We start from the raw sequence: 23256 nt of genomic DNA on the forward strand, positions 1-23256 counted from the left end.
TCAAGACTCAAGGGGCTTGCATGACCACCTCCAAGAAGCCAGCTGTTAGAGTAGAAATGAAACTGCAGTCAGGCCTCTGCCTCCAGGTGCAGGTGAAAGGGCTGCCTTAGGCTCTACCTCCACTTTGTGTTTTTCTCTTTGTAGTTTTGACCCGTGGGAGCTTAAATTTCCTTTCCATTTCAGGACTACACATTCAGAGTTGATTTTAAAACACACACATATTTATGTCTCAATGCATACAGAATATGTGTCTATAAATGCATATCGATCTTTCAGGAAATAGATAAACAGACTCCCAACCTAAGCAAAAGTCTGTCTACACCATGAGTCAGCTTTCCACAAAATGTACAAGATGGGAACACATACAATTCGCAACTTCTCTTTTCTAAGAGAAACGAGTTTCCAGAGACCCACTGCCACCTTGGGCAAAGCACACAGCCCCAAGACCATTCTGAAGGCCAATGGTTTCATCCCCTTTATTGTAGGTTTTACCCATTGCTGAGATCAGAAATGTATGCAAGCACTCTTCAAGGCAAAGACGTGCGACAAGGGAGCTTCTTGCTAGTATTCACTATTTCTCCAGTCTTAATATTGCTTTTTCCACTCAGGGTTAATAACAGGGGTTTAAAATCCACACTCAGGGACCAGCTGAAGTCAGGAGTAGGTGAACCTGCCACCTCCAGAATAATGGGGGATCTGAGTGAAGACAAATCTCACAATGCAAGTAAAAAATAAATCTGATGACCACAGAGAGACATTAAAAATTAAAATGAACAGTGAAGAAAGGAGAGGGCGAGAGAGAAGCATAATAGCCATGAAAAACATTTCTTTTTAAAGCAACAAAGGAATATAGATTCTGCAATGAGTACAACAAAGACAGCTATTCTGAGTTGGGGGCAAGTTAATTATATTCAAAAAAGACAGGGTCTCCAGGACTTCTTCTTTTTTTTTTTTTTTTTTTTTGGAAGTGAAATATTTTAGTTCCTTCATATAGAGACATATTACACAATGTTAACAACCATGAAAAACAATACAAAATGCCCTCAATTTACCAAGTAGAAAAATATAACTAGTATATATGGCAATTGTGAATCTAATACTGTACAGAAGTAATTTATGGATTTTACAAATAAATTATAGCTTAAATGCCCTTTTAAAATTCTTTTTTTTTTTCTTCCCCCAGATGTACACCAGAACTTACAATAGGAAAGGTTCTGAGCCTAGCTTATTGCAAATCAGTGCCAGTCAAATGTCCTGCCCACAAGCTCGAAGAATTTCTTATTTGGCTCGTGAAAATATTCGTGCAGTTTATTGAGGAGTCTAGGGTCGACTTGGGGGTGTGCCCGGCCTTTGGACTCGTGCAAGCAGCGGTCCCGGCCCCCGTCCCGCAGGCAGTAGAAACCCTTGGTTTTGTTAAAGTAAAAATTCGAGGCGTTGATCTGCGGTGACAGCTTCAGGAACCGCTCAACCTTCTGGATCTCCGGGAAAGGGTCCCTGATGAGGCGGTCGCCATCCACGATGTGAATGCGGCGCAGCGGGAAGAAGCGCAGCCAGTTCTGCAAGTGCACGTGGTAGAGGCTGCGGTTGAGCGCCTTGTAGCCCACGTTGAGCCGGCCATCACGCACCAGGAACTCTTCGATGGACGGGTAGGGCTTGTGCTTCTGCACGTGGTTGTAGAACACTTGGGTGTAGTCCGACAACACGCGCTCGGACGGGTCTCGCAGGATGAGCAGCAGCCGGATGCCCGGGTTCATGCTGTGGACGCGCTCAGGCACTTTGGGCGACGTGAAGTACGCGGGAGTCTTCTCCACTGTGAGCTGGTGCGGGGACGAGAAGGGCATCTGGCCCAGGTACCAGCCTAGGCCTTGGCTGTAGTGCTCCTCCCAGTCGAAGAAGTGGACTTCGTTCTCGGCAGCTGCCACGTCGGGGTGCAAGCTGAGCATCTCCAACAGTGCGCGCGTGCCGCCCTTGCGCACACCGATGATGATGGTCTGAGGCAGCTGCTGGGCCGAGCCGTTGGGGGCCGCACCTTCCTGGCCCTCGCCCTGGAGGGTGGCCCCTCTGCGTGCAAGCTCCAGCTGACCCGGCTCGGCCCCAGGCGTGGCGGGGCGGGAAGGCACTAGCTGGAGCTGGGCCACCAGCAGCACCGCGCCCAGGAGCAGTGCGGCCGTGCTGGTCACCATGGTGGCTTCACGGGACCCGGTGCCGCTGGGTCATGAAGCACTGCCGCGGGGAATGCCTTCTGATCAGTGACACATGGGTGTCGCAGGCTGCCAATTACTAGGAAACAAAGGGGAGGAGGGAGATAGATATTAACTCCAAATGCATACAGGGCTTACTGGAAGCTTGCAACTCTAGTCTTGGGTACCGCAGTCACCTCCCTGGGGCTCTCTCCATTTCTTTATCCTGTGGCGCAGGGGGTGGCAAACATTTCCCTTACGAGGCCAGATAGGAAAAGTTCTCAGCTTTGTGAGACACAGTCCCTATGGCAACTCCCAAGTGTGCTGTTTGCTCAAGTAGCCACAGACAGTGCACAGAGGAATGGGTGCAACTGCATTCCAATAAAAATTTACTTACTGGATACTGAAATTTGAATGTCATAAAATTTTCATGCATCATTAAATATGATTTCCTTTAGTTTTTTGTCAACAATTTATATGTTCAGCTCTCTATGCACAAAAACAGGGACAGATTTGGCCCTGTGGTCAGTTTGCCAACCTCAGCTGTTGGGAAGGGTGGGAAAGGTCTTCTGGACCTCAGCAAACATCACTGAAATATCTACCTGCCAGCCCCAGGCAGAGGGGCTGGGGATATAGAAGCAGACTTTTTTCATGTCCCTCACCACCCACCAGGGGCTCCTGATCTAAAAGGATGGGTGAACCCTTATGAAACACTGAATGCTTAGTGTTTTTACTTTACTCCTCCCTGCATCCAATTCTTATTGTGGCCTCACGGTGGAGTTAGTGTGCTTCCCAGCCATTTTATTCCAGTTTAGCCAATGGCCTGCGAGTGGAAATGACAAGATGGCAGTCCCTAGCCTCGGCGTTGAGCCTTGTGGGTTTGCACTTGCCCTCTTGTGCTTCTGCCGTGACCGTGAGCAGAATGGGCCCTGCCCAGCCCTGGGCTCCGGAGGGAGGTGAAAAATATGTACAGCAGAGCACCATGCAAGTCTACTGTGTCCAACACAGCCATACTGGCTCGTGAGGGAGAATGCACCATTGTGGCTTTGAATTTTGGGATAGTTGGTATTGCAGAATAAATGTGGCCAAGGTCAATTGATATCACCGGACTGTAGTCATCAGCGCTATATATGTTCTGATTATAGTTTAGACAGGGTAATATGAGGGGACACGTTCACTCATTTCACCTGGAACAAATTGGGATGGTAGAGAAAGTGTCTGAAGTTAGCCTAGAGGGAAAAACAGGGGAGGTGGCTAGAACGAGCAAAACTCCTTCCCGTGTGCAAAGCCATATAGCTCATGAAGTGGTTTTGCAGTCTGCTCAGTCCATTGGCACCGTGACCAAATAGAGCAAGGTAACAAGCGGGACAGTATAGATAGGAGTCTTGCCCAAGGACACGAGAATTTAATCCACTTCAAAATTTAGAGCCCAAATTCAGAACTCTGGATGCAGGGCTGTTTCCCTAAACTGCCTCCTTTATACCTACTCGTCTTTATAAAGTTCAGCTCTATATCTGAACTTCATATCACTTAGGAATTGGAGTCCCACAAGGACACAGTCACTGCTGGGCCAGATGGCAGTGGGGTTCCCAAGGACAGAGGAGCCACGTCCATGTTTCAGGGAACTGATAAACTACCATCATCAGGACATGTTTGACTGTCTCCCAGGAAGAGAGCATTGAAAGTTCTTGTAAGTCATCTCTGTCCCAACACAGGAAAGGGTGAGTGACAGGCCTTCCTTGGGGATTATGGGCTTTAGAGAGCCAGTAAAAATGTTCTCCATCAAGAGAACCTATCGTCTTCTATATGCCAGGTTTAAAATTCACTTTATTAGTTTAAAAGTTCTCTAGAATGTATAAATGAGGAATTTTATGGTCTTCCATTTTTTATAATCAAACCAATTGCACTACCTACCTCAGATAGCAACTGTATTAGCAGCTTTGAAAAATGCATAATAAAATGTCTTAACTGAGAAAAGCAATTAAAAACTGGACTTTTTTAGAGAATCACAGAACTAGAGAAGGGACCTGCAAGATAAGCTGACATAACTATTTAGGGAAAAAAAAAGAAAAAGGGAAGAAAACGTTTAAGGAGGTATGACTGATCAAGATATGGTCTTAAGTTTTCTACTGATTGAATGTGCTCAATTTAACGGAACTTTTCCTTACTTGATTGAATGCTTTGACATGTTTCAATCAAATTTCATTTCCTTCTCAGTGACGGTCTGCCCCGTATGTATTGACAAAATGGATCCACTGTGCTTGCCTTTTACGTGTTTGGGGTACACATGCATGTGCTTATGCATGCCTGTGTATGTCTGCGCCTGTGTGTACACTCTTGTATGTGTGTGCGCATTGTGGGGGTGGGCCGTGTGACGTGCAGGACAGAAAAACAACTCGACACTAGACTGCTCTATTCTTTTTTTTTTTTTTTTTTTTTTAACGTGGGGAGAGAGAGACTGAGGTGAGGGGGGCAGAGGGAGAGGGAGAGAGAGAAAGTTAAGCAGGCTCCACACTAGATGTGGGGCTTGATCTCATGACCCTGAGATCATGACTTGAGCTGAATTAAGAGTCAGGTGCTTAACTGACTGAGTCCCCCATGCATCCCTAGATCACTCTACTCTCAGTGATGAGTGTGGCTGATCCCATCTCTCAGCTCCATATTCAGACTCAGAAAGCAGCCACGGATCTCAATCCTTCAACACCTTAGGGAGAACCGGAGGCCAGATATGAAATTCATCTGGTCTAGCTATTCACACTTCTTCTACTCTATTATGAGGCATCCTGAATAATATAGTGCACATCCAATTTTCTTTTTTTTTCTTTTTCTTTCTTTCTTTCTTTTTTTTTTTTTATAAAGGGGAATTACCAACAGGCAGCAGAGAAGAAACTATATATATATATATATATATATATATATATATATATACACATATATGTATACACACACACACACTTTTTACTGAAACAAACAAAAAAGGGGCCATTAGTAATTTAAAGTCTCCTCATTTCTACTTTAATATTTCCTAAAAATGTATTAAATGTCTAAGGCCTTCTACATTTCAAAAATACTTGAAGTATATAGAAAAAAAAAAAAACAACTAAACTAAAGTCTCATACACACATACTACACATAGAGAAAGAAGTAGGGATATGTATGATATATATATATATATATATATACATATATATATATAAAATATATATATAAAATACATATCACACACAGAGTGGCCACTGTGGCCAACTTCCTCCTGTGGTAGTTGGCTAATTTGACCTCAGTGACATAGCCAGAATTTTGGGGCCTTTTAGTAAGACTCTCAGAAAAGAGATGACCCTCAAGCTCAGGTGAACCTGTGAGCCCAGGACCCCAACTGGAACTGGAACCTTCTGGAAGCTTAGAGACCTGAGCTGGCATGGGTTGGGCAAGAAGGCTCAACAGCACCTGGAACCCCGGCCACCTGCCCCACCAGAAGCAGTGGTGGCAGCTCCCATCCACACCATGGATAACAGAGCAGGCGCCGGGCTGGCAACCTTGCATATGGGGCCCCTGGGATGCTCACTGCAAGCCCTTAAGAGAACTGATCTTACTACAGGAAAGTGAAGCTCAGGGAAATTCAACAGTTTGTCCAAAAAGGTGGAGGTTGAACTAGTATCCAAAACTCAGTCTGAGCAGGCAAAGCCAGGGATGTCACGGCCACTTTGCCCCTTGACAATGCCTGGACTTAGGGTACAAGTAGTTCCTGGGACTGACGGGAGCTTCTCTGGTCCTGTTGGACATTCATATCTGGTAACCATCCTTCAAAGAGGGACAGGATTTCTTGGAAGGATAAGCAAAACAAACCCTCCCCTTTCCTTTGTAGATGGGTTAAGAGTTCCCAAAGAGAGATCTAGCTCCCTCTCAGTTCACTTCCCTTTATCAAAGATGCTGTTTTCTTGATCCTGCAGTGCTAAACCAAGCCCTGAGTTGCAAAAACTCAAAAGGCAAGAGACTTCCCCATCAGCGACACCAGGCTTCCTAGGGCCCCGCTGAAGGTGCTGACTGCATGCCAGACCTGGGTGACCCAGAGACATGCACAGCATTTTTTAGATGGAGGTTCCCTTGCACCTGAAATTAAATCCAAATTCCTTTCCAGACCCAGGGATCCCCCAGGATGAGAACTGCTTGTCCCTCTGGCGTCAATCTGCTCCTTCAAGCCAAGCTCCCACCTCGTTGACCTTTCTGTTTCTTTAAATGCCCTGAGCTCATGCCAGCTCTGGGCCCTGGCCTTTCCTGCTCTCTCTTTCCAGGATGCTGGGTCTGAGGCTTTTGGAGGCTGGCTCTTTCCTGTCATTCAGATTTTATTTCAAACACTGGCTTTCCCTACAACATGGGCCGACGCACTCTCTTTTAACCACATGCTTTCCCATCATCCCATTATACATTCCTCATGTACTATCCAAAACTATATACGCTTGTTTGTGGTCTGCCCCTCCACCCGACGTCAATTTCAGAGCCTCCCGACAGTGTCCTGACTCTCTCTCTGCTGCATCCCCCAGGGCCTGGCATGATTTCTGTGCACAGTAGGGACTAGAGATCCTACTTGCTGAATGAACATGTCGAATGTAGCGGAAGGTTAAGCAAATGGCCCAAGGTACCAAGGAAGGCTTTTAATTCAATAGAAAGACATCCTCAACACTTTGTCTATGAAAAAGACTGTATCAAACGGTAGTGAGTTCTTCATCCCAAGAGAATTGGGCAGAAACCAGATGTCAAGATTTCTAGTGGTGACTGGACAAGATCACCTGAGAGTCTAGAATATATTTTAGTTTAAAAAGGAGGGGAAAACATGAAATAAGCCCTCAAAATATTTTAATTTTCTCCTTAAATCTTCTTATTACATAATTCACATCATGACCTAGATTCAAATGTAATTAACTACAATATATTCCCTCAGTCCCACCACTGCAACATACTTGTGCATGAAGTGAAATAACTAGAACATTCCACGAGCGGTAAATTTAATGCATTGGAAATAGCACTGCCTATAATCCCTCTGTCTGCAGGACACCCTTCCAGCCCCTCAACAAAAACTAGTGGCACAGCTGGCACAGGTAGGAAGATCCTCTAGGATAACAGGGATGCTCAGAACACTCAGCCACAAGTCATTTAAGGGATTTAAAAAAAGGGGTGGAAAGGAGATTACCAACTGGGCACCCAATGCACCCAGGTGGTGAGCACGAATGCGTAAATTATCTCTTCTAATACCCACAACAAAACTAAGTGGTGGTTATTCTCATTTTATCTTCCTTTTTTGTAGCAATGAAAAGGAAACCTGTAGTAGTGGAAAAGCTAAGGCGCTTTTGCAACTGGGCAGATGCAGGCTAGTATCTCCTAGCTCTCTGAACTCAGATAAGTATCTTCCTTGTCTGGGACTCAACATATCATTCTTCAAAATGGGCAAAACCTACTTTCACATGGATGCCATCAACATTAAGTAATACTACCCTTGCCAAATATATAGCATAGGACTTGCCAAAAGCAGACAATCAACAAATGGGAATGGTGTGCCTTTCTTCCCATGACAGATATGCAAACATGGTATCATGTCCAATGACCTTCTCAAGGTCACAGACCTAAGAAATGAGAGAAGGAGCATCCCATGGGCCATCTCTAAAGCCCTGTGCTTCTTTTCCTTTGAATGGCGATGCCTTCCTGAGGGCAGTGGGGAGTGTACTCCAGGCAGAGGACAGAGCCTACCCAGAAAGATGAGAAGAGAAGAAAGAGGAGAGCTATTATAGTGCCAGACAAAAACAAGCATCCAAGGATGCTGAGTGATTTAATTTTCTGGAATGTACTGAAACCTCAGTAAGCACAACAGAACTATCATTTCCATATCCAACCAAATTTCTGAGTAACCAACAGTGTATAGCTTTTTCTGTTGTTGTTTTTGTTCATCTCCAGGAGTCAAAAACATCTTCACTTTCACCTTTAAGCAACTACTTAAGGGCACATTGCAGTGGTGTCAAATTTCCATCCTTGGCAAGTCATCTTGGAAACCAAGAAAGAGGAAACAGATTCAGCTTGTGCCTGTCAGTCTATGAAAGGACAGTGATATCTCAAGACTTCCATAAATATTTATTTTCTTGAAATTGCCTGCACATGACACTTTTCAACAAATGTTGACACACGCTTTTGTTTGGATTGACTTATGGTAATTGCTGTGAGGCCTACCTCACATGGCGTGGAAAGGGAACAGGGCAGAAAAGACCCAAGGTCAGCCCACATCATGTAAATAAGTTTCCCTGGGTCACATTTACTGTCTGGGGAAAGGAAGCGTAATTGGCCCCGTTTTCCCCTTGAGAAAGAAGAGGACTTTTAGAACACTGACTCCTCTAGCCTTTCTGCACTGCCTAGCATTCCACACCAGTGTGGGGCGTTTCCATATTTACAAAAGTCTACCTGGGTAATGGAGAGAACACCGCACACCAAAGGACTGAAGGAAGGAGGTACCTGGGCACGCCAGAGAAGGCAGCGTACCGTGGCAGGGGCTTCGGGCCAGAAGATTTATGAGCCTCTGAGAACTCCATGATCCCATGAGGATTATAAACGTAACCTGTCCCATAGGACGTCTGAAGCCAACCCACACAACATTCTCCAGATGAAATGAGAGGTTAGGGCCAAAGGATCTGGATGAGGAGCTGCAGGTGGCGGATGAGGTCAGCGCCCTTCCTAGGAGATCTGGATGCCACATTGCCATCGCCTAGCATGGTGCTTTCCAAACCACTCCCTGGGAAATCTAGTTCAAAACACAGATTCTAATCCAGGAGGTCTGGAGAGAGGTCCACATGTCTGCGTTTCTAACAAGCTCCCTGGGGAACTGGCCTGCCCACCCTCAGCCCTTAGAAGGGCAAGGGTTCCAAATCCCTGGCCCCATTCGGGTACAGACTCTGATCCCTTTGGCCTGCGGCCAAGGAAAGCCAGTGTCTTTGGTTTTTGTTCCTTCCTATTGTTGGGGCAGTTTGTTTTTAGTTCCAGGATTGGTAACCATTGTGGTAGACAAAGTAGAGAGGAATCGGCCCAGCCACAGAGGTGGAATTAGCTGCAGAGGGGGGTGGAGGGGATGTCCTGGAATGAACAGAGGATTTAGAGCCAAAAACGCCAGCTCAAATCTCAGCTCTATAATTTCACATCCACACAACGGCATTGAAACTTGGAGCCTGAGACAGAGCACACTGGCTCTATATACTAATTGCAAGGATTAGCTAAAACGATCTGTGTGGAAGCTGAGGACATTGCCATATTGCCTGGCCCATGGTAAGCCCTCAAATCCTGGTAGCTATTTTTGTCCCTAGAAGAAAAAAAAAAAAGAAAGGAAAAAAAAAAAAAAAAGCAGGCTGTGTGGTATATAAATGGGATCTGGGGATGATAATTAGTCAAACACATTTGTTCATGATCCAGAGTACTGCAGTGACTCAACCAGACAGGCTCGAGGAAGAAAGCACAGTGACTTGGAGAAAGGACTCAGGCTCTCTGTGGAGGGCCACACGGTGTGTCCCCCACAAGTGCCCTCTGCACGAATGAGCAGTGGCCAGGTGTGCAGCCCGGGCAAGGCCCCAGTGAGGGAGGAAGAGGAGGAGGAGGAGCTCCTTGACATGTTTAATCTGCATGGTGTGCACAGAAGGCAGCGGTGACCTAAATAAATCCTTCATTAGAAGCAGACACACTGGGCACAGCGGAGCTCTGTGACAGGAGGGCGGACGGGCCTCTCTTATTACTCGGTGCAGCTGGCTGGAAAGCGGACTGCGCTAGCCGAAAGAAGACCAGAGACCCATAGCCTTGGGGTACCTGGGGGTGTACAGCTTCGGTCCCTGCTTTGGGTGTGACCCAACCTCCCCTCGGGGGCTGCGTGACTGTGGGCACTTCCACAGCTGGGCAGACAGTCATCGTTATCCCGCAGGTGGCCAACAGCCATGAATCCCTAGCATTTCCCCAGAAGTAGCCAACCAAAAACACAGGCTATCAGAAGCTCAAGGGCCACGTGCCATAATCTTGTCCGGTCCTTATCCCTGCAGGAGGAGGGTGTGAGATAGCAGGAGCATGGGAAGCCCAAGGTGAAGCACACAGGGGCTAAAGTGAATTGGAAATCCAGGTCACCTGATTCCCACCCCCACTGGACGCAAGACAGATGGAAATCTGTGTTTCTCTCGTGTGAGGGTAGAGAACATTAGGATAATTTGTGGCTGGAAGTAAATATGAGCAAACCAAAGGAAATTCTTCCCCTAGACGAGCAAAGTGGAGGGAAGGTTTATCTCATTTCTTGAGCCTGCTTCTATGCACTGAGTATCAGTGTTCCTTCAAAATTCGTATGATAAAGCCTTAATCCACAATGGGGTGATATTTGGAGGTAGGGATACTGGGAGATAATTGGGGTTAGATGAGGTCATAAGGGAAGGACCCAGGACAGGATTAGTGATAAGAAGAGACCAGGGCTCTCTCTGCCATGTGAGGACACAGCCTGCAAGCCAGGAATAGAGCTCTTGGCAGGAGTTGAACCTGGGGGCTCCTTGATCTTTGACTTCCCAGACACCACCACTACTGTAGGAAAAAATGTGCTATTGATTCAGCCACATGGTCTGTGCTATTCATTACAGTTGCCCAGGCTAACGAATACACAGCCCTCACAGGTAAAAGCAAAGACAAAGGGTTTTCTTGGGGCTACTGTGTATTTCCTAGGGTAACAGGTGACATCTAGGGACAGAGCTGGCTGTTTGGGGTGGGGGGGGGGTGGGGACCACACCAAGCAGCCATGTATGGATTTGTCTTAAGGATGCAGCTGCTGTCACTCCCCAGATGTGGAGATGGGTGGTCCGATCTTTGAAGTTGTTAAGGTTCACCACTGGATATTTACATGAGAAATCCTGATTTTTACGAAGGTCTCAGGTATTAGTTGCCAAGTAAGGTGAAGGTGGGGGGTGGGGAAGACTGATGTGTAAGCCTGCAGACACTGGTGATGCCTGAGGTCTAGACTCTGCCCAGAGGTGATCGCTTCTGCAAGGCACCCACAGTGTGTCTATAATTGTTCTGAGTTACGGGGGATAGAAAAAGAATCCAGCGGCTGTCCTCAAAGCACCCTGTAAAGTAGAAGACACATTTGGAAGGAGAGTGGTCACCATGTTCAGTGTGAGCATAGATCTGGGCACAGCTCTGGATGACACTGAGCTGGAGGAAGAGAGGGGACTCCCCGTATGGTCCCCCTAGAAAAGGCCCCCAATGTCTGGGCACCCATCTGGAAGGAGACTTGGGGTCTGCTCCTGTGCTGGGTCTGGTGTGGAGGTGCCCTCTGCGGGACACGGTGGTAGAGGCAGGACTACACCAGCCAGCAGGTGTGGTGTCTGAGAGGCTTCGGGCTCAGGGATTTAGAAAGACAGGGAGGGGAAAGAGCAGCGGGGATGGAAGGAGGCATCAAGACCTAAGCCTGAATCCCAGCAACATCACTTACATGCTCCAAGCTGGGGCGAGTTAATGGAAAATCGTGGAAAGTACTATTCATGTTTGGCCCAGGATTTTGTCTTTCCTTTTGAATATGCCTGTTCTTGGTTTAACGGGATCATTTAAAAACAGACATTTAAGTGAGCACTTAGCGTCGACAGGGACCGGGAAATGCACCAGCTGATCAGTGAGCAAGCTGGCCTTGTCTGGGAGTTGCTGAGGGGGAAATGGGCCATGGGGACAATTAGAGCAGGCTGCCTTGGCTGGTTTTGATTTTATTTCTCCCATGTTTCATCCCGTCCTGAATTAAATCATTGCTCTTCATGTGATGGCATGGGATAAAGTGAGAACACATGTTTTTTTTTCTTTTCCCTCTACTGAACACACATACACACACATGACTATGATTTCTTTCTATCCCGCACTTAATAAACTTTAAATTAAAGTTTAAATTAAACACCAATCAAGCTGAATATTCCTTTATTCTGAAGCTCTGGGCTCTACGAAATGAGTCCATATCTCCTCTGACTCTGTTGCTTTACTTTCTCTATAAGGAGTTTACTTAAACAAGTAGGACCAGTCTAATTATCTCGCTCCTAAGGGGCCATGCAATCTACCCAGAAGAGCACCAATACCTCACACTGGACACAACCTTCTCTGTGATCTCTTGTTATCTTGTTCTAGTATCTTCAGATTCAATATCATACTAGGGTTAAGTCATCACCAGCCTGATCATTTATTCTTTCTGAATGTTGATGCAAAATGATTTATAGCTTATGCTTTTAAAATATTATTCATTTCTTATGACTAAAAGCATATAAAACAACCTGGCATTAGGTGAAGACGTTCAGGAATCATCATGATAAATTACAAGCGCTCAGATGGGGGAGGTTGGTGATTAAGAAGGTGGGTTTGAATTCTAGCTCATCCCTTATTCCCCCTGGGTGACCGAGAGAAAGTTATGTGATCCTGTGAGCCTCGTTTGGTCCCCTGAAATATAAGGTTGGGAACAGCAACAACTTTGTAGATTGTCATGGGGATTCAAGAAAATTTAGTACATGATGTGCTAAGAAGAACACCCCTACCAAATGCCAGTATTGTCACTGATCTCTAGCCTCCGTTGTTCTAGCTGAGAAGGGTCCTACTCAGGTAGTCAATACTGCTAACAGAAACTGTTCCTGGAACATAAAATGCATCTCCATAAAGTCTTCTTTGCTCAAAAGGGCCAATGATACACACATGTGAACAGGATGCTGAGCTGGGGCTTTGGAAGCTGAGGTCTAGCCCCACGTTCTACCCTGACTTCTGTGTGACCTTGGTGAGGATGCAGAAATACTTACATCGGGGAATAACAGGGTCATAAATCCAACGATCCTCTGCCCTATTGTATCTATCTGACCTGGGGAGGCTTTAGAGAAATCGAGAAACACAATTGTTTGTCATGGCAAGATACTATTATACAAAATTCCAAACAAAACGATTACTATGGAAAGTAAACCATATAATTTTGTGACTTGTGCCATCTTTGTGCCATGCGTCACTTCATGTTAGAAATGTTAGTTAAGCTAAAGGTGGTAACATATATTAAGTTTCTACACTGCTGAGGTCTTTTGGATAATGGAAAATAAGAGAGCTTCCAGTAGGAAGAGAATGTTTCCGTGGGTCAGATCTCCCTAACGGCACCTGCTGCCGTTGCTCCTGCTCAGATCATGTTCAGTGTCCCTTCAGTGAATATTAATTGAACTTAAGGTCTGACTAAAAGGTGGATCAGCTAGATTTGGGGATAATCTATAAGGAATGCTGAGCCATCACTGGAACAAAACACGATGAGGAAACGAGTATTATATGAAAAGTTTCTTAGGGACGATAAAATATACAATCAGAAGAAGCTCTTCATCCTGGGGTGGGCACAGAGGGGTTGCATGTAGTGAGCTAAGGTTTCCCTTTACCCGCCCCCAAAGGTCAGCTTAATGACCTTCCAGGTTGGATGGAGGCAGTTTACTCTAGGGCTTTTGCTTACTTAAGCGAGGTATGGAAGTTTGGGGGTAAACACAATTGCTTATGACAGCAGAGGATGGGCGAGACCTGCCACAGGGATCTGATTGCTGTTACCAACCTTCTATTTCAGGGGATCAAACAAGGCCCACGGGGTCACATAACTTGCTCTCTTACCACATATAACAAACAGCCTCTCTCTAAATAAATGAAGAAGTAACCTTCAAAGAATAGTGGTATGTAAGAAAACCAAAGCATCAGTCTGCCCAGAAAAGCCACAATTCAGACTTGCTATGTACCAGACACTGGAACGGCAGACAAAGCTGACATCCTGTCCCTTCCTTCAGACACCTCAGGTACATGTCAGAGTGCAGGGTTAGGACAGAAATCAAGGGGCAGGAGGCACCAAGAGTGTGGAGGAGGCACTGGGCTTAGGACTGGAAGGGAGCTTCCAGGCTGCTTGTTAGCAGGGCCGAATGAAGCACGGGCAACAGAATAATGTACATACATGCATCATACATGAAATCATGTGTCCACATTCATGTGTCATGAGATAAGAAATGTAACAGAATTACATTTAGAAATAGTTCATGTTTGTGCTTCAAGATTAATGAAAAATGATGTGGGAATGCACGACCATGTCCCACTGACTGTATTTTTCCCTCTAACTCTTGGTGAACGAAAAGGAAAAAGCAAAGGCGTTGGTGGGGGAGGAGTGCATGGAGCTATGTCATCTGGATTTGCAGGGACCCAAATAGGGTTCACTCATGTGGTACCCCAGGCAATTCCTCCCAAAAGGAATCCATTGCCCCAAATCTGTATGAGTGTCTGCAAGTGCCTGTGTGTTCATGTTTGCACACATGTGTGTAGGCACCTGTGTGAGGGCTCTGATGATGAACGTTTTTGAGGCTCCCTGCTACTCTAACACCCCTTCAAGGCCATTAACTGCATTAATGAAGCCAAAACACTCCTTGAGGCCCTGCAATCTGTCAACCCATGGGACGCTTCTATGGTCATGAGTTTCCAGAGGTGTCAAAAGAACAAAACTGACTGAAGCCACACTGTCCTTTTTGACTTTGACAACCACCATCACCTCCCACACCCACTGGTCTGAACACGCAGTGGGTCTTTTTGCTCCACGCTGGTACCAAACCTAAACCAGCAGGCTTACTAGTGCCTGACATGCCATGGAAAAGGAGTACGCTTGACAAGGGACAATGGTTCCAGTTAAATAAGGCTCTGAAGATCATGCTGAGATTTCTGGTTTTGGCTTTCTGTAATTTGTCTTCAAATGCTTAGAGTCCTAGAGACAAAGACATTGAATTATGTGAGTCATCAAACTGGATTCCAAGAGGGTTTCCTTTTACAGCTGCTAACCTCCTTCTTCCCTCAGATGCTACCCAGGATTGTAGGTCACCCGCTCAGGACACAGATACCAGGCCTCCTGTGTGCTAGCCCTCTCCCTGGCATTGTCCAGGGACAAAGGAAGAAGACAGCTCCCTTCTAACCCCCCAAGGGTACCCACTGTGTCGGGGGAAATGCAAGGAGACCAAGACTTCCAACCCCCTGAGACATGGACAGCTATGGGACAGACACTATTTTAACAACTTAAAAATCAGCCAACATGGGGCGCCTGGGTGGCTCAGTGGGTTAAGCCGCTGCCTTTGGCTCAGGTCATGATCTCAGGGTCCTGGGATTGAGTCCTGCATCGGGCTCTCTGCTCAGCAGGGAGCCTGCTTCCCTCTCTCTCTCTCTCTGCCTGCCTCTCCATCTACTTGTGATTTCTCTCTGTCAAATAAATAAATAAAATCTTAAAAAAAAAAAAATCAGCCAACAAGACGGTAGTTTGGGACATGCTTCATGGAAGAGACCCCTGAGAAGCATTCTGAGGTGAGGCAAAAACTAAGTTCAGTGCTTTTAACCAAAGTCTAGTTAAAGCATAGGAACAGGGACAGAAGGAAATGAATGAATCGTGAGGGAAGATCAAGGTAAAGGAGTTCAGATCTACTGGGATTTAGCCCCTGCCTTAGTCCTTTGCCCATGGAACAATTACTTTCCTCTCTGGGCCTCAGTTTTCCAAACAAAAGAAAGGGAATGGTTTTCCTACCATCTTGAGTGGCTATCAGAATTAAAAATCACAGAAAAAACAAGCAAGCAAACAAAAAATCTAGCCCACCCGACCCAGGACAGGTTGATCCTTAATGCATAGGCCTCAATAGTATTTGCTCAACCAACAGTAGTCAGCTGACGTTAGCTTGGAGAGAAGAACAGAAGGGCACTAACAGCAGCGATTTAGGTCTTAGAACAACTAGGCTGCTTAAATAGTTGTCCTAAGAAAGAACTGCAGCATTCCCCCAACTGGCAAATCAGAAAAAGAGTTCTTTGGTGAAAGCAGAAAATTCTGCCGTGCGGATAGCTATACAGAGAGATGCAGATGATAAGAAAAAGCCAGGATTCAAAGCACAAAGTGGCTCTTCGTGTAATGTTTTTAAAGGACAACTATTATGAGATAATTAGCCTTTGTGCCATCTTTAGCAGAGGGCCATAAAGCACGATTCAAGTGAGAAAAGGCAGCAGGTGAAGGCACTTGTGAACACACGGGCTAGCTGAAATCAGCAGGGCCTGCGGCCTGTGTAACCAGGATCCTAACAGGAGGATCCATGCCAACCCACAGCCCTTCTGCTGCTTCTGCTGGAATCTGGGCAAGAGAAGGAAAGATAGACGGGGATCACAAGCCAGCAATGTAGGCCCGACCTTCACGACTGAAGGTGTAAAGATGTCCCTGGGATGAGGGGTTCGGGGAGGCTAGGGGAGGCTATGGGGCCCACAGCCGTGGGGAGCATTCTACAGAGGATGGTGGATATTTTCTCTGCTCCAGAAACCATCCTCTGTCCTGCTCTCCGGGGAAGCCATTTCCTGACCTGGCACGTCATTGCACCAATGTCACCTGTGTGGGTGGCACACTCTGGGACAAATGAAAAGGCGGGGCCTTACTTGGGCCATGTAAGGCTAAGGGAGATAAATACCCCCTCCCCAAGCAGTGCCTCCTCCCCTGGCTGCCTTTCCCACGGGGGCTGGTGGCAGGACTCTGCTCACTGAAGTCTCTCTGAGACCTAGAAAGATAGAACACCTGCTGTCTCAAATAGTGCCCATCACCAAGCCAGAGGGAAGAGGAAATGGAGCCAGATGAGACACTCATCACTTGCCCTCACTTTCCCTGTGCACAGTAAGTCACACGGCCACGCTGACCTCCAGACGGAAAAAGTGCAACCCTCCCATCTGTCCACAGGGCAACCACAAACACAAGCTATTCATCAGGCAGTGGGGTGGGGGCCCTGGGTCGGGAGAGCATCCAAGACAAGCCTGAAAGAATGAGAGTCTGAATCTAGGGAGGAAGGCAGAAGGGAACAACGTCTCCTGCTCAGGGCGGAAAAGTCCACATTCCTGGCTTATCTGGGGGAACACTGGCTGGTAGTGCTGTGGTCTGAATGTGAGGTGTTGCATCAAACAGATAGCAGCAGGGGTGAGGCTTAGAAGATGGGAACCTGAATGACGTGCTGCGGCATGTGAATTTTCATTACTTTTATTTAAAAAAAAAATAATGGCAAAAGGAAAGCTCACCCTTAGTCATCCACTATGTACATTAAACACTCTGTACGAATCACCACATTTCATCCCCACCACTCTGAAACAGAGGGTATCAGGGGCCTTAATTACTTCTTGGAGGCCAGGCATTGATTTGGGGTTGATGCCGGTTTGGGGGCTCTAAACAACATCTCCAGCCTCCTACAATGTAATTTACTGAAACAGATTAAGCATTAAAAAGATAAGTGTATAAAATGCATAATTAAAAGTCACGAAGAATACGTGAAGTTTAGAGAGATTATGACCTTGCCCAAGGGGATGTTGCCATGAAGCCACATGGCTGGCCCCACATCTCTCCTTGTGTTTAAGGGTCCTGCACTGAAATACTAGAGTCTAGTGTGGGCAGAGGGCTGGATAGGGACCTGATTAGGTTTTGCAAAATTTGCTTGGGTCACAGGGAAGGATTAACACAGAGAAATACTACAGATTGCAAAGGATGGTAAAAGTTACGGTGCTGGGAAGGAAAATAAAAGTGAAAGCAGAAAAACACAAGATCTGTATTTCAGCTGAAGACAGCAATAAAAGAGACATTATGAAACGGAGCAGGATCAATTGCCGACTGCAATGTACAAACATGAGTATAATAGTTGCTCAAAGGCAAGAGAGACCATCCGGGGTTACCATATTCGATTAACTGCTATCTTCCACTGTGTCAGGTGTCTGTATGCCTCTGTTTCCTCTTCTGTAATTCTAACCTATAGGCAGGCGACCCTAGTTTTTAGCTAACGGGACCTACAAGGGATTTTTTTTTTTTTTTAAGATTTTATTTATTTATTTGAGAGAGACAGAGAGTGAGCAAGCAGGGGGAGAGTCTGAGGGAGAGGGAGACACAGATTCACCATTCAGGGGGGAGCCCAACGCAGGCCTTGATCCCAGGACCCTGAGATTGTGACCTGAGCTAAAGGCAGATGATTAACCGACTGAGCTAACTGGGTGTCCCCTTACAGAAGAATCTTGCACAGGCTTTTTGAGAATTATTTCCTTCCCTGATTTAAAGAAGAAATTCCCCCCCTCCCCCCGTTCTGTACCTAAATTAGAGCAGGATGATGAGACAGGGGACCCGGGGACAGCATGACCCCTTTACAGTCACGACAGAGTCAGCCAGAAGGAAGAGGCAGACTGGAAGGTGATACCTGGCTAGATCCTTAAGGACATTCCTGCTTTTCAAAATGTAATCAGCCTGACCAGCACAAACAGCTAAGGGGTGCTACCAAGAACTGTGCTATGGAGGCTTAGTCCATATCAGGCTCTCAAACAGGTGTTTTATAGGTATTATGCAATGTGATTCTCACCACAAAGGTCTGTGAGGGCATACATCCAGTGAACATGTAAGGCAAATAAGTTTAGAAAAACAAAGTCATTTCCCCGAAGTCAAATGATATACTCCCTTCTGGAGCAGGGGTGTCCTCCTGTACCCAGAGTCACCGTGAACTCCAGAGGATGCTCTCCTCTGGAGAAAGACTGAAGAGGATGTGCCCAACCTACAGAAAGGATGGGTTCCTAAGCTGTGTATAGACAGGGCTTGGAGACGCGAAGTGCATAATGACTACACAGGGAGAAACAGGACAAAATAGATGCCCCCGATACCCTCTTTAATAACAGCTGATGCTCAGTGAATGGAATTTAAAACTAAACTAGAGGAACTAAGCCCCTTGCAGTCAGAGGAGGACCATGAGAGGCACCGTGGCCAGTCCCTCCACAAGATGGCACTGGGTCCCCTTATCTTCAGTCTTTATCTGTGAGTTTTTGCTGTCACAGACTGGAGAGAAACTAGAGCTTCACTTTTTATATCCTGCTCCCTGTTCTTCCCAGCATCCCCATGAAGACTTTGTGTCCTTCCCTCAAGGCCACTTGGGTCCTGAGAAACTCTGGGGAACGGAGGGGGTATGGCATTTACTTAAATGACAGCATGGGGATTTAGGCAGAGACTAAGAAGACTTCCCCTTTACAACACGTTGTGACACTCCACGTTCTTCGAATTCCCGTCTGTTTTTAAGAGGTTCCCTGACCTGGCTTCTCCTCCAATTCCTTATCTTCTCTTCCCTCTCACTGGGGATCCCCTCCTCTGTCTACTGGATGCCTGTCCTAACAGATCCTTCCATACCTTCTCTACATTGCTGCTTCTCATCTCTTGGCCCAGAAAATGAAATAACTTGTGCTTAGATTATATACATTAAGACAACAGAAACAAAGAGCAAAAGACTCAGATGCTCTCCCATGAATATGTGTGAGATATTTCCTGGTCTTTACAGATGATATTGGGTGTGCAATCTAGAGCTTATGGCTTTCTCCTGTTATCTTAATAACAGCGTATTTTTTTGTGTGTGATGTTAACTAAGATTCAGATGCCATGGCAATGTTTGTCATACTCATTTGATTTAATGAGCAGTAAAGGATCCTCTGTGATCATTTAAGTTGTGCCCATTCTGCAGATGTGGAGATGGAGGCTTGGTGATGAGAAGTAACTCAGCCCCTGCAGGGTAGCTGAGGAGCAGGGAAGTGGATTCTGACCTGATCTCTTGCTGGGTAAGCCTATGTGCGAGGGGCTGTGGTGTTCTGCCTACTTTCTGGTCCCAGCTGTCCATAAACACACAGCGAGTGAGCAGCTTGGGTTAAATGAAGAGTTAGTAACGTGCTCTGCAACAGAAACTAATGATCTGGACTTGAGTAATATCTTGGTCCTGAAGAGAACATAAAACTGCTTTGGAACGTCCACATGCAACAGAAGCCTTGTTAATTTAGTTCCCCACCAGGTTATTTATTACCTAAAATGGAAACACAACATTTTCACTGCCATCCTCAGAACAACCTACTCCAGGGGTCTTAGGGGAGCTCTCTGACTCAATTTATCACCTGAGGTCATCTACTTGGAAGAGCCAGTCTGGAAGGCCCCGGAACAGTTTTATTAGCTCTGGATTCTGCGGATGAGGGAGCATTTACAGGTGTGGGTTTTCAAAGCACAGAGTTCCCTTCAGTGGCCCAGTGGAGATCTTGTGTGGGCCTCATCTTTGCAATCCCAGCCCTACAGGAACCTGCTCCGAGCAGTATTTGTGTGGATTAAGGAACTGCGCTGCTGGACTCCCTGCCACCCTGGTGACCTTACCAGGGAGAAACACCTTCTTGCAGAGGGTGTTGGGAATAATCGGGCGCACGCCCTCACCACTTGGGAGGGAATCTGTCTCATTTACTAAATGCACTGAGAGATCTGGTTTGGCCCATAATTCTTTCACTTCCTTGAGCAAACAAATAATTATGGTTGCCTTGGTTTGATTGGTGGCTTAGCTCACCAGAGAAAACAACCCTTCCTTTTCTCCTTGGACCACACCCAGGTCCAAGGTCAAGATTACATCACCATCAGGATCAAGGTGCTCCCTGCTCTCTAACTTCCTAAAGTTAACAGGACTTTCGACAAAGTAATCGCTCAGAACTGTCACCACAAGCACAGGAATGTTTGATAAAATACAGGACTTCCAGTTAAATTTAAATTTCATAAAACAATGAATTTTTTTTTTAACATTCGTATCTGGGATACACCTGTACTAAAATATTACATGCTGTTTATCCGAAATTAAAATTTAACGGGATGTCTTGTAGTTTCACTTGTAAAATTTGGCAACGCTACCCAAGAAGAATATACATTTTCTTGAGCACTACGCTAAGCATTTTATATTGGCAATCCCCTCTAATTCTCATTAGAATGCTGACAAGAGATTCGTCTATTTCTCAGGATGACACAGTAAGGGCGAGATCAGAAATTCAGACAGATGTGACTTCAAAAGCCATGCTCTCTCCGTCACAAGAATAACTCCAAATCTAATCCCAGAAATCTGTCACCGTCACCTTCTCCCTCCTTCCTCTCCAAGACTCAGGAAAATCTGGTATAAGACATAATTTAAATAAAGTGCCAGTGGAAGTTTCCGGAGCAGGCGCCCAGACCAGGCTCGCTCCCACCCAGCCTGCACTTGCTCCTCCTCACCCGGAGTATTTATTTTTCTGAGCAGTGCGAGGCGAGCGTGCTTTTCCTTTCAGCTGCATCTGCAATCACCTTTCTCCCGCTGTATTTAACTGCTGATACAGGACTCTGATTTACTCTCCTCAACTAAGGAGTGGAGACATTTACATAAAACAGCTTACTGCAGGGTGTACCTAATCTGCAGGAATTCTAGGGGAAATTCAACAAGACACAAAAATGCATCCTGGAAAGTGCTGAAATGGAGGTTCTTGACGAATGAAAGGAGATGCGAATATTTTAAATCTAAATATATTCCTTCGTTTATGGAAAATATGGGCTCCTCGGTCCTCCAGGGACTTAAGGAGTCTCCACCTTGAGCCATCTGCTCACTGCAGGTGGAGAATTGCGGCTGTGGATCTGGGGTCTGCCGCCCTCATTCTGAGGATCTAAGAAAAGTTGCCCAGACCTCAATTTCTTTAAATATAAGAATGAAGATGCTAGAAGCTTCCTGTCTCCCTCAAAGCACCAGGTACAAAAAGGAGAACATGGGTATTAGCCCAGTAAACAGAAATAAGGAATTATCAGTTTCATTCTTTTCTCTCTCTCTTTTTTTTTCATCTTTTAAAAATTCTTTTGAAATCTTTTTTTCATTCTTTGCATACCAGAGTGCTTTTGCACACCCCGAATCTGTTCAGTGAAGGGTGCGTGTGTAAACATGCCAGTTACTCACCTGCTGACCACATGAGGAATCCCTAATTGGGACAAATGAGCCTCAGCAAGGGCTTGGTGGGGGGTGGTCTACACACATGCTGACTATGTTTTATCATCTTTCTTTGGCTTTTCCCTCCATGCCTCTCTCTTTCCTTACATATTTCTTCCCCCACGATGCCTTCCCTAGTTCCCCCAGACAGAAACGTTGCCTCTTGTTTCTTTTCTGAGCAACCACTTGGAAGGAGGCACACTGTTCTAGGAGCTGGTGGGAGAAACACTGGTGTGGGTCCAGATGTCTGCTTGCCTAGGGCACGGATTCTGACGGGGAGTCAGAGACAGAAAGTAACAAGAGGACTCCAGATAATCATTATTGCCACAAATCCTGCTGTGAGAGAAAGGACAGCAATGACAGAAATAAACAGTGATTTCAAGGAGGTGTTCTCCCGGAAAGGGCTACCACTGACCCAGGCAGAGGCCCAGGCACTATGCCTTCACCACCACCACCACCTCATGCACAAATGTTCTAATTTATCTGACAGCAAGACTATTTCTAAGTTCGTTAAGAACAAGATCTGTTTTTGTTGTTGTTGTTGTTGTTGTTTTGTTTGTTTGTTTGTTTGTTTTCTTCTGCACACTGCTCCAGGTGACAAGAGTCAACATAAAAAGTTGGGGCAATTTGGGGGAGGGTGTATCAGAGTTCCCAGGGGCACAAGTATGTTTCACACATAGAATCAGTTTTTAAAATATTTCATTTTTGTGATGCAGAATGAGCTTTGGTAATAATACAAAATGTCATTGTCAGGTAAAAAAATGAAAGCTAAATATCTTCATTGATGATGGAGTCCCTGTTTCAACTAGGTAGAGCAACAGAGAGGGAAACTCTTTGTAGCACATTTCAGATGCTCGTAAAAAGGTGCTGAATGTCAGAGTTCTGAGTGCCCAGACTCAATGGTGAAGACAGCCTTCCCCTGTTGCCGGCTCACCTTAGTTACCTACTCTATCGGGATCATTTATTGATGTCTTCTGTGCTGGTCTACAATTTCCTTGAGGAGTTGTCCTTGGTGGGTTTTGTGTGTTAATGCATACCAGCACTGCATCCAGTGTCTGGTACATGGTGGGCACTCAGTAAATGGGCTCAGTAGTCAATTTCATTAAAATTAGAAAAGAAGCCCCTTATCAGGGGTTTATCCACAATAACAACTCCGAGAATATAATCAAGGGTCCAAACGCTCACACTCAGAAATCTTTTATGTCAGATGGTGACATTTCACTTTGAATATGTTGTGCCAGAGACTGAACTCT

General features: G+C 45.9%; 1 protein-coding gene across 2 annotated transcripts in view; it reads right to left on the reverse strand.

Moving 5' to 3' along the window:
- Positions 1–452: 452 nt before the first annotated feature.
- Positions 453–23256, reverse strand: part of HS3ST1 (heparan sulfate-glucosamine 3-sulfotransferase 1) — a 28455-nt gene continuing 5651 nt past the window's right edge. For both annotated transcript variants that reach the window (XM_004770560.3, XM_004770561.3), the window contains exon 2: positions 453–2280. In XM_004770560.3, coding sequence (XP_004770617.2) covers positions 1236–2183 — 948 coding nt within the window. In that variant the 5' untranslated portion in view covers positions 2184–2280 and the 3' untranslated portion in view covers positions 453–1235. The remainder of the gene's footprint in view (positions 2281–23256) is intronic.

Source organism: Mustela putorius, unplaced genomic scaffold, assembly GCF_011764305.1.
Source record: "Mustela putorius furo isolate JIRA1106 unplaced genomic scaffold, ASM1176430v1.1 tig00000083_pilon_pilon_pilon, whole genome shotgun sequence".
NCBI classification, from domain to species: Eukaryota; Metazoa; Chordata; class Mammalia; order Carnivora; family Mustelidae; genus Mustela; species Mustela putorius.